The sequence below is a fragment of the Pezoporus flaviventris genome, unplaced genomic scaffold, assembly GCF_033815535.1.
Source record: "Pezoporus flaviventris isolate CSIRO_AGI_PZ_B2104156 unplaced genomic scaffold, CSIRO_AGI_Pfla_v1 ptg000022l, whole genome shotgun sequence".
NCBI classification, from domain to species: domain Eukaryota; kingdom Metazoa; phylum Chordata; class Aves; order Psittaciformes; family Psittacidae; genus Pezoporus; species Pezoporus flaviventris.
The window spans coordinates 3654290-3666546 of record NW_026892570.1 but is presented as its reverse complement, the minus strand read 5'-3'; the positions used below and the strand labels follow the sequence as shown (position 1 = coordinate 3666546).

General features: G+C 52.7%; 1 protein-coding gene across 1 annotated transcript; it reads left to right on the top strand.

Moving 5' to 3' along the window:
• The first annotated feature begins 8402 nt into the window (after positions 1-8402).
• On the top strand, positions 8403-10070 carry LOC133270746 (pineapple eye protein-like). Its single transcript, XM_061456223.1, has one exon. The coding sequence runs from the start codon at positions 8403-8405 to the stop codon at positions 10068-10070; it is 1668 nt and encodes a 555-aa protein (XP_061312207.1).
• Positions 10071-12257: the final 2187 nt, after the last annotated feature.

Below are 12257 nucleotides of genomic sequence, written 5' to 3'. Positions count from 1 at the left end.
GACCGCTCCCGCTCGCAACGCCGGGTCCAAACTCCCAACACGCGGCGCAAAAGACACCGTTAGAGCAGCCACACGCCAGCACCACGTGCAAAGAGGAGCACACGCAGACGGGCTGTGTCGGGGCTACGCCAGCGCTCCCCAGCACGTGCTAGCAGCTCTGCAGCAGTGACAGTCGAGTCATCAGGGAGCAGCAGCTGCAGCACTGACAGACAGGAGGCAATACAGCCATGCCACAGTTCCCTGGCACCACACACTGGCACTGCAACAATCGGGCCGTGCCACGGCTCCCCAGCGTGCTCCCAGTTGAACTGTCACACCCAAGCTGCCTACACGCGGCTCAGAAGACAGCGAGAGAGAAGCCAACTGCCAGCACCACGTGGTGAAAGGAGCACCCACAGCCAGGCAGTGAGGGGCTGTCCCAGGGCTCGCCAATACCTGAGACCAGGAGCCCCAGAACCAGCAGGCATCGGCCATCGGCAGCATCCTCTGACTCCGCAGCACTGGAAAGCGGCAGCAGCTCCATCCCCGCTAGCCCCACGTGGGTGCGAGACAACTCCCACTTGCAAGATCGGGCCCAAACTCCCGACGCGCGGCCTGGACACCTCAGTGGCACCAACCGTGTTTCATCTCTGAGCGACCACTGTGATCCCCCTCTACCGGCACAATAAAGGTGGCTCTTCAGCTCTGGAAAAAAAACAAACAAACAAACAGAAAAAAACAGCAACCAAAAAAACCCCACTTTTATCGTGCACACAAATCACTTCTTTTTTTTTCCTGCTTTTGCCTTTCGTTAGCTCAGAAGGTCAGTATTTTCAACACACTCTAACCACTAAAGCAAAAATTGTGTTCACAAATAAAGTCCATAAATAAGAATGGGTTATACTGACTCAGGCTGAATACCTGTGGTAACAAGCTGGTCCTCTAAAGGCCATGGCAAAACTCCCACTGACTTTATTTGGGCCAAAAGTTCACTCTTAACCTCCATTTTCTCTGTATGAAATGTGATGCTGGTGCTATATGCAGATGAAGGACACATGTAAATTTACTCATATAGTAATATTATTATACTTTTGTCTTTTCAGCTGAAACTGTCAAAAAAAAAACCAAACCCTGAAGAAATTATGGTTAAATGTACCACTGAATATTTTGCAGAGTAAACCCAGTCCTGCTGGGTAGTTGCTCCATGCTGTTTCCATTGATACTGACTGTAGCTGTGTCGTGGTTTAAACCCAGTCAGGCAACTTGTTCACTCACTCCCAGGGAGTGGTGCCGAGCTGACAACAATCGAGGTCCGTGTCGTCCCCCCCCCCCACCGGGGTTCTCCCCTTTCCCGCTCCCGGTGGAACGGGGAGGAGGATCGAAAAAGTGCAACTCCCACGGGTTGAGACAAGAACAGTCCAGCAACAAATCACCACCGCTACTATCAACTACAACAACGATAAGGGAAAATAACAAGGGAAGAGAATACGATACCACCGGCCAAGAAAACGAGTTCCACCCGGAAGCCCGTGTCCTTCCGGGTAACTCCCAGTCACTCCCCACCCTGGCAATGACGTGCTGTGGTATGGAATACCTTCCTGGCTAGCCCGGGTCAGGCGCCCCGTCTCTGCTTCCTCCCGGCTTCCCCTCCTCCCTGGCAGAGCATGAGCCTCACAAAGTCCTTGGTCAGGGTAAACATCACTTAGCAACAACTGAAAACATCGACTTCACCAACACTGTTCTCAGGCTGGAAGTCAAAACACAGCACTGCACCAGCTACCACAAAGGAAAAAAAACATGACTGCTACTGCTGAACCCAGGACATTATCCACCCCTTATTCCATACCATTCACGTCTGTCCTGGGCTCAGCAGTAGCAGTCATGTTTCTCCTCCTCGGTAGCTGGTGCAGTGCAGTGTTTTGACTTTCGGCTCAGGAACAGAGCTGATAGAGATGTTTTGTTTTGGCCAAGGACTTTGTGAGCCTCATGCTCTGCCAGGGAGGAGGGGAAGCTGGGAGGAAGCAGAGACAGGACACCTGACCCAAACTGACCAAAGAGGTATTCCATACCACAGCACGTCATGCCCAGGATGTAACTGGGAGTTAGCCGGAAGGGCTGGGAGACTGCAGGGTTGGAGGAGGTATCGGTCGGAGCTTGGTCGGGCTTGGGGGGCGAGTTATCGGTCAGCGGGTGGTGAGGTGTTGTATTCTGTTCCCTTGTTATTTCCTTTATCATTATTATCATTGGTGGTAGCAGTAGTGATTTGTGTTATACCTTAGTTACTAAACTGTTCTTATCTCAACCCGTGGGAGTAGCATTCTTTTGATTCTCCTCTCCGTCCCTCCGAGAGCAGGGGGAGGGCAAGAAAGGGGGGGAAGTGAGCGAACGAATTACCTGACTGGGTTTAAACCACGACAACGTCGTGCTCAGATCCCACATTTTCAATACACCATCGCTCTCCCATATATATACATCCATATACATACAGACCAAGAGGAAAAGATCATTTTCTTAGTGCATGGACCAATCCCTATAATGCTGCCGAGTCCATTCGGTCCATGATGTTCAAAGTTCATTCTCTGTTGGGACGATGGCTGGAGGGAAGTCAGGGCCAGTCGCTGGTAACCTGGAGACATCTAGTTGATGGGCTATAAAAGCATTACACAGCAGGCAACAGCATACAATTGAGTTCACTAGCTGTTTTCCCCTAAAATCAAATCCCCTTGAGGTATACATGGGACTTCCCCATCTTCCCGCATTACCCACCAAGTATATCCAGGTCCCAGAGCAAAAGCAATCCCACGAGTGGGTTTGCCTTTACCTGAAGCAGGAATTACCCAGACTGTCTTCCCCAGCAAATTCTTCATATGCACCACGGGAACTTTGTCCTCCTCTACAATATGTAAAAGTTCTGACTGGGCTGGGCCAGCCCTGTTGGCAGATCCTCTGGTGTTGACCAACCAGGTGGCCTTTGGTAAGTGTGTATCCCAATGCTTGAAAGTTCCGCCACCCATTGCTCTCAGTGTAGTTTTTAACAGCCCATTGTACCGTTCGATTTTCCCAGAGGCTGGTGCATGGTAGGGGACGTGATACACCCACTCAATGCCATGCTCTTTGGCCCAAATATCTATAAGGTTATTCCGGAAATGAGTCCCATTGTCTGACTCAGTTCTCTCTGGGGTGCCGTGTCGCCACAAAATCTGTTTCTCAAGGCCCAGGATAGTGTTCCGGGCAGTGGCATGGGGCACAGCGTATGTTTCCAGCCACCCGGTGGTTGCTTCCACCATGGTAAGCACATGGCGCTTGCCTTGGCGGGTTGGTGGCAGTGTGATATAGTCAATCTGCCAGGCCTCCCCATATTTATACTTCAACCATCGTCCTCCATACCAAAGAGGCTTTAACCGCTTGGCTTGTTTAATTGCAGCACATGTTTCACACTCATGAATAACCTGGGCAATAGTGTCCATTGTTAAGTCCACCCCTCGATCACGGGCCCATCTATATGTTGCATCTCTGCCCTGATGGCCTGAAGTGTCATGGGCCCACCGGGCCAAAAATAATTCACCTTTATGTTGCCAATCTAAGTCCATCTGAGCCACTTCAATCTTAGCCGCTTTATCCACTTGTTGGTTGTTCTGGTGTTCCTCAGTGGCCCGACTCTTGGGTACATGGGCATCTACATGACGTACCTTCACCACCAGGTTCTGCACCTGGGCAGCGATATCTTTCCACTGTGCAGCAGCCCAGATGGGTTTACCTCTGCGTTGCCAGTTGCTCTGCTTCCATTGCTTCAACCACCCCCACAGGGCATTTGCCACCATCCATGAGTCAGTATAGAGATAAAGTACTGGCCACTTTTCTCGTTCAGCAATGTGCAGGGCCAGCTGGATGGCTTTCACCTCGGCAAACTGACTTGATTCACCCTCTCCGTCAGCAGTTTCTGCAACTTGTCGTCCAGGACTCCATACAGCTGCCTTCCATCTCCGATGCTTTCCCACAATACGGCAAGAGCCATCAGTAAACAAGGCATACTGCTTTTCACTTTCTGACAGTTTATTATATGGTGGGGCCTCTTCAGCGCGCACCACCTCCTCCTTTGGTGACATTCCAAAATCTTTGCCCTCTGGCCAGTCCATGATGACTTCTAGAATGCCTGGATGACTGAGATTTCCTATTTGAGTTCGTTGTGTAATTAGTGCAGCCCATTTACTCCATGTAGCATCAGTTGCATGATGTGTAGAGGAGACCCTGCCTTTGAACATCCAGCCCAGCACGGGCAACCGGGGTGCTAGAAGGAGCTGTGCTTCAGTGCCAATCACTTCCGAAGCAGCTCGAACCCCTTCATAGGCTGCCAGTATCTCTTTCTCAGTTGGGGTATAGCTGGCCTCAGATCCTTTATATCCCCGACTCCAAAAGCCGAGGGGTCGACCTCGAGTCTCCCCTGGAGCTTTCTGCCAGAGGCTCCAGGTAGGACCGTTCTCCCCAGCTGCAGTGTACAGTACATTTTTTACATCTGGTCCGGTCCGGACTGGTCCAAGGGCTACTGCATGAACTATCTCGCGTTTAATTTGCTCAAAGGCTTGTTGCTGCTCAGGGCCCCATTTAAAATCATTCTTCTTCCGGGTCACATGATAGAGAGGGCTTACAATCGAACTGTAATTCGGGATGTGCATTCTCCAGAACCCCACTGCACCCAAGAAAGCTTGCGTTTCTTTCTTATTAGTTGGTGGAGACATTGCTGTTATCTTGTTGATCACATCTGTGGGGATCTGTCTACGTCCATCTTGCCATTTTATTCCCCAAAATTGAATCTCCTGTGCAGGTCCCTTGACCTTACTCCGTCTTATGGCAAAACCGGCTTTCAGCAGGATTTGGATTATTTTCCTCCCTTTCTCAAAGACTTCTTCCGCTGTATCGCCCCACACAATAATGTCATCAATGTATTGCAGGTGTTCTGGAGCTTGCCCCTGTTCCAGTGCAGTCTGGATCAGTCCGTGGCAAATGGTAGGGCTGTGTTTCCACCCCTGGGGCAGTCGGTTCCAAGTGAACTGGACACCCCTCCAAGTAAAAGCAAACTGTGGCCTGCACTCTGCTGCCAAAGGAATTGAGAAAAATGCATTGGCAATATCAATCGTGGCATACCACTTGGCTGCCTTTGACTCTAGTTCATACTGAAGTTCTAGCATGTCCGGTACGGCAGCACTCAATGGTGGTGTGACTTCATTCAGGCCACGATAGTCTACTGTTAGTCTCCATTCGACTTTCGTACTGGCCATATGGGGCTATTAAAGGGTGAGCGGGTCCTGCTGATCACCCCCTGACTCTCCAGTCCACGGGTGGGAATCAGGGAGTCTCGGTTGGTGCGATATTGCCGCCGGTGCACTGTTGTGGTCGCAATTGGCACTTGTTGTTCTTCAACTTTCAGCAACCCCACAGCAGAGGGATCTTGTGAGAGACCAGGCAAGGTGGACAGCTGCTCAATTTCCTCAGTCTCCAAAGCAGCAATACCAAAAGCCCACCGGTACCCTTTTGGGTCTTTGAAGTACCCTCTCTTGAGGTAGTCTATGCCGAGGATGCATGGAGCCTCTGGACCAGTCACAATAGGGTGCTTTTGCCATTCCCTCCCAGTCAGGCTGATTTCAGCCTCCAGCACAGTCGACTCTTGGGATCCTCCTGTCACTCCAGAAATATAGATGGGTTCCACCCCTTGACAGCTTGATGGCATCAGGGTACGCTGTGCACCGGTATCTACTAGAGCCTTATACTTCTGTGGGACTGATGTGCCAGGCCATCTGATCCACACAGTCCAGTAAATCCGATTGTCCCCTACCTCCACCTGGCTGGAGGCAGGGCCCCTCTAATGGTCGTCACAGCCTTGGACACTTAAGTCGTGGTGAAAGGGATTATTCTTCGTTATCACAGGAGCTGGAGTAAAATCAGCTCTTCCATTCCATCTGGGAAACTGCTCACCAGAGACTGAAGCCGTAGCTCTCATGGGACGATCAGTCTTGGCCCTTGCTCCCCTCTTCAGTTCACTCACCCGTTCCTCCAAAGCTGAAGGAGGTTTTCCATCCCACTTTGTCATGTCTTCTCCGTGATCCAGCAGGTAAAACCATAGGGTACCCCGTGGCGTATACCTCCTGTATCTCCTCTCTTGAACAATAGGATGCCTTTTGTTAATAGCTGAGACGTGTGTTGGTACACGTGAGGAGCTGGATAAATCAGATAGATCGTCCCTCAATTGTTCGAGGTCCTGGGACAGTTTTTTCACAGCTGAGATGATGGAAGGGGTGAGATTGTCTTCGAACTCTCGGAGTTTATGAACCATTTCATCCACTGTTAGTGGTACTATGTCATTCCAGGCTACTGTTGCCAATGAATGGGCATATGATGACGGTGCATTCCGTGTAAGTTTTCGCCACATGGGTCGTGTACATTCAACTTCATCTGGATCTATAGGTGTATGCCTGTCATTCAGCTTGATGTGATAGATCATCTCTACGATGGCCGATTCCCTCAGAGACTGGATGCCTTTGTCTATAGTAGTCCACTTGGCCGAACGACTCGTAACATCGTCCTTGTACGGAAACCTTCCTTTCACAGCTGCCAAGAGCCGCCTCCAAAGGCTGAGGGACTTTTTCTCTCTTGCAATTGCTTTGTCAATTCCCCCTTCTCTAGCAAGTGATCCCAGCTGCTTGGCTTCTGTACCTTCTAGTTCGTGACCATCGGCCCCATTGTCCCAGCATCGGAGTAACCAGGTGATGATGTGCTCCCCTGGTTGACGGGTAAAATCTTTTTGCATATTCCGCAGCTCGGTTGAGGTCCGAGGTCGAGAAGTTACCTCTTCTTCTTCTTCTTCGTCATGTGATGATGACTCCTGATCAGATTCTGGAGCGGGTGGTGAATTCCTTGTTTCTTCATCTCGCTTCACCCTTTTTGCCTCCTTTTTGCTTGTTCTCTTGCGTACAGGGGCAACCGATATTGGTACGAATTGGTCCTCTGGTTTGGCTGCAGTGATTATCACTGTGGTTGAGTAGCAACTGTACTTGTTGCTAGGGGTGGTGTAGCTGCTGTGCATGGAGCTGGGGTAACCGCGCTGTCTGTTGCGGTTGAAGTTTGAGCAGCTGCTGTACTTGCCACTGGCGTAGCTGCTCTGTTCATTGAGGCCAAAGTTTGAGTAGCGACTGTACTTGTCGCTGGGGTTGGTGCAGCTGCTGTGCTTGGAGCTGGGGTAACCGCGCTGTCTGTTGCGGTTGAAGTTTGAGCAGCTGCTGTACTTGCCGCTGGGGTAGCTGTGCTGTTCATATCAGCCAAAGTTTGAGTAGCAGCTGTTGCCCCTGTACGCACTTCAGATCTGGACTGGGAGATTCCAGGCTCCTTGGTTGGCTTCCTCCTCCCCTGCCTTTCTCAAGGGGCAGCATGAGGGACTGCGCCCAGCGCATTGTCCTTTCCCTAGATGTCAGCAGCACCTCCTGCTGACCCACCTCCTGCACCCACCCACCCACCCACCCACCCAGCCGGCCGGGCCCTCACGGCTCACCCCCCACAATCATGCACCCCAGTGCCAGTGACTTCTGACACGCTGACAGGTTACTAAGTACCTGGCAAAGTTACAAATGCTCATGAAAGACAACCTACACTTAAAACAGATTTTGTCATTTAAAAAAATAAAGGGCAAAAAGCATACGTAACCGCTCAAGAATACCCATTCAGGCATTAATTTGACCACCTCATTGCTCCCATTTTACAGGTAACTTACACGCATTAATGCAGACCCCAGTAGTGCCAAATACAGAGCTGAAACGCCCCTTGATAAGCTTTTAAATCTTTTAAATGTTAACCATAGCGTAAGCAAATGGTGATAAAATAATAGCGGAATGGTAATGAGAGTCACAGGAATCATTTAGGCTGGAGAAGGCCATAAAGGTCATCGAGTCCAACCGTTAAGCAAACACCGCCAAGTTCACCAGGAAACCATGCCCCTAAGCTGGCCCTTGAGTCTGCGCTTGCAGGTGGAGCAGCCGCCCCGGCGACCTGGGTGCCAAGAGCCCGTGTCACAGTGGGTGGTGTGTGGCCGAGGATGCCCGTGCCCGTGTTTGGGGTGCACGCAGGCCAGCAGTGCTGATGTCACAGAGGCCACTCTGACCGGTGGCAGGGGCAGGCCTATAAAAAGAGAACGCTGGGCACAGTGCATCACTGCGACCTGGTGAGGTGCGGGGAGTAGAGGGCAGGGACAGGACTCTCGGGGGGCTGCCGAGGGAGGAGGGGGCTCCACACCGCAGGGCTCTGGGCCTGTGCTGCAAACTCACGCGCGTCTCTCTTCTCCCTCAGAGGTAGCAGAGGAGCGTTTGGAGAAGAAGCTCCAGCACTGCCAACCTTTGATGTCTGACACCTCCGCAAGGAGCTGCAGGACACCCGACGCGATGGAGCACGAATGCATTCTGTGTTGCCGTGTAAAGGCAGATCCGGACATGTGCGGGCCAAAACTGAGATATCAGGGGATCTATGCTCATCACCTTTGCCTGCTTTTTGCCAGTGACCTTCGTCCACAAGGGACCGAGCAGGAAGAAGTGATGGAATTTCTTCCTGAAGAGGTTGATCGTACAGCCAAGCTGGCAGCCCGGATGGTCTGCTTTGTGTGTGGCAAGAGGGGGGCCACCATCACCTGCCAGGAGACGGGCTGCGACCGCAGGTTCCATCTCCCCTGTGCCGTGGAGGGTGAATGCGTCACCCGTTACCTCCTGCCGTACAGTTCCTTCTGCTGGGAGCACCGCCCACAGCAGCAAGAGCTGGCGGCTCCAGAGGACGCCAACTGCCTCATCTGCAAGGACCCTGTGGAAGGCAGAACCACCTATGGGACCATGGTGTGCCCAGCATGCAAACACGCCTGGTTCCACAGGGCCTGCATCCAGGGACAGGCTATGAATGCTGGCGCTTTTTCCTTGGTGTGCCCTCTGTGCCAAAACAGGAGACTGTTTCTAACAGAAATGCTCTCCATGGGGATCCGACTCCCCGTAAGAAAAGCGTCATGGGAAGACAACGATGCATCCACAGAACGGCAGCAGAGGCACGCGAGCTGCGATGCCAGGGAGTGCCTTTGTCCAGGAGGCAGGCGGGTGGCTGAGCAAAATGGGCCCTGGCAGCTGTTCCTGTGCCGCTCCTGCGCTGCTGTGGGCACTCACAGACGCTGCTCGAACCTGACAAACAGCTATGAGGGCAGATGGCAGTGTGAGAGCTGTGCTGGCCTGGGCACCTCCAAGTGTCAAAGCACCCGGGTGGCCCTGGGCTGGGGCCAGGGGTCAGGCAAGGCCCAGCAGAGGGTGCCTGGTGTGAGCTTGGCACAGCCTGTCTGCTCCAGGAGGACTGGGGCACGGCTCAGGACCCTGCCCCGGTCCTGGAAGACAATCCCTAAAAGCACTGCCAGCCCAGCAGCACCGGGCCAGTCTCCTGAACCTCAGACACAGGAGACCAGCAGCCCCAGCAGCAGCAGACAGATGCCATCGGCACCATTCCCCAGTTGCCCAGTGTCTGAGGGCTGCAGCTGCTCCAGCCAGCCTGGGCCTGACCGACGGCAACACCAAACCCGGGGCACCCGTCAGACCCAGGCACCCTACACATGGCCTAGAAGACTGCAGGAGAGAAGCCGACCGCCAGCAACACGCGCTGCGAGCAATACCAGCAGCCAGGCGGTGCCAAGGCTGTCCCAATGCTCCCCACCACGTGAGACCCGCAGCCGCAGCACCACCAGGCAGCAGCCATCGGCGGCATCCCATGGCTCTGCACCACTGCAAGGAAGCAGGAGCAACAGAGCCGGTGGGCCCATGCGGGTGCGAGACCGCTCCCGCTTGCAGCGTCGGGCCCAAGCTCCCTATGCACGGCCCAGAAGACGCTCCCAGGGCAGCCACACACCAGCAGCTCGAGCTGGGAGGAGCCCCCGCAGACTGGCTGCGCCCAGGCGGTCCCAGGGCTCACGCGAACGTGCGAGCCACAGCCACAGCACAACAAGACAGCGGCCATCAGCGTCATCCCGTGGCTCCAGAACACGTCAAAGAGACAGCGCCTCAGGATCCACGGGGCCCGTGCAGGTGTGAGACCGCTCCCGCTCGCAACGCCGGGTCCAAACTCCCAACACGCGGCGCAAAAGACACCGTTAGAGCAGCCACACGCCAGCACCACGTGCAAAGAGGAGCACACGCAGACGGGCTGTGTCGGGGCTACGCCAGCGCTCCCCAGCACGTGCTAGCAGCTCTGCAGCAGTGACAGTCGAGTCATCAGGGAGCAGCAGCTGCAGCACTGACAGACAGGAGGCAATACAGCCATGCCACAGTTCCCTGGCACCACACACTGGCACTGCAACAATCGGGCCGTGCCACGGCTCCCCAGCGTGCTCCCAGTTGAACTGTCACACCCAAGCTGCCTACACGCGGCTCAGAAGACAGCGAGAGAGAAGCCAACTGCCAGCACCACGTGGTGAAAGGAGCACCCACAGCCAGGCAGTGAGGGGCTGTCCCAGGGCTCGCCAATACCTGAGACCAGGAGCCCCAGAACCAGCAGGCATCGGCCATCGGCAGCATCCTCTGACTCCGCAGCACTGGAAAGCGGCAGCAGCTCCATCCCCGCTAGCCCCACGTGGGTGCGAGACAACTCCCACTTGCAAGATCGGGCCCAAACTCCCGACGCGCGGCCTGGACACCTCAGTGGCACCAACCGTGTTTCATCTCTGAGCGACCACTGTGATCCCCCTCTACCGGCACAATAAAGGTGGCTCTTCAGCTCTGGAAAAAAACCAAACAAACAAAAAAAAACAGCAACCAAAATACCCCCACTTTTATCGTGCACACAAATCACTTCTTTTTTTTTCCTGCTTTTGCCTTTCGTTAGCTCAGAAGGTCAGTATTTTCAACACACTCTAACCACTAAAGCAAAAATTGTGTTCACAAATAAAGTCCATAAATAAGAATGGGTTATACTGACTCAGGCTGAATACCTGTGGTAACAAGCTGGTCCTCTAAAGGCCATGGCAAAACTCCCACTGACTTTATTTGGGCCAAAAGTTCACTCTTAACCTCCATTTTCTCTGTATGAAATGTGATGCTGGTGCTATATGCAGATGAAGGACACATGTAAATTTACTCATATAGTAATATTATTATACTTTTGTCTTTTCAGCTGAAACTGTCAAAAAAAAAACCAAACCCTGAAGAAATTATGGTTAAATGTACCACTGAATATTTTGCAGAGTAAACCCAGTCCTGCTGGGTAGTTGCTCCATGCTGTTTCCATTGATATTGACTGTAGCTGTGTCGTGGTTTAAACCCAGTCAGGCAACTTGTTTACTCACTCCCAGTGAGTGGTGCCGAGCTGACAACAATCGAGGTCCGTGTCCCCCCCCCCCCCCCCACCGGGGTTCTCCCCTTGCCCGCTCCCGGTGGAACGGGGAGGAGGATCGAAAAAGGGCAACTCCCACGGGTTGAGACAAGAACAGTCCAGCAACAAATCACCACCGCTACTATCAACTACAACAACGATAAGGGAAAATAACAAGGGAAGAGAATACGATACCACCGGCCAAGAAAACGAGTTCCACCCGGAAGCCCGTGTCCTTCCGGGTAACTCCCAGTCACTCCCCACCCTGGCCATGACGTGCTGTGGTATGGAATACCTTCCTGGCTAGCCCAGGTCAGGCGCCCCGTCTCTGCTTCCTCCCGGCTTCCCCTCCTCCCTGGCAGAGCATGAGCCTCACAAAGTCCTTGGTCAGGGTAAAATCACTTAGCAACAACTGGAGGCAATTTACCCTTTTTGAAGATTTCCATCTCTCTGGAGACTTTAATGGACATCAAAACATTAGCTTCCACGTTGGGAAATATTTTAAAATAATTATCTTCTCAGTTACACAGGTTAGCAGTTTCTAACACAGATCATGGTCTGCAGCACATGTCAAGGAGCTCAGACGCGTCTCTACTTTCACCTGTTTCTTTCCGTTTGCCAGTTTTACGGAAGCAGTGTCAGCCATCAGTTATGAACCCCCCACTGAGTATGGATGAACTCACCTGCTGTTCATGCAAGAGGCTGAGTCTGTCTCTATAGGCCAGGTTCACTGTGCTCATGGTGGCAGTGCTTCCTTGAAGCCCTTAACCTAACTTCTGCTGTATTCTGCTGGCCATGCTGCAGCACTATTCATCCTCATGAAAATCTGAGGGATTTTGGCATATGTGTATATATATAGTTACACATATATGTACATTACATGCATACAGGTATATATGCTTGTACATATA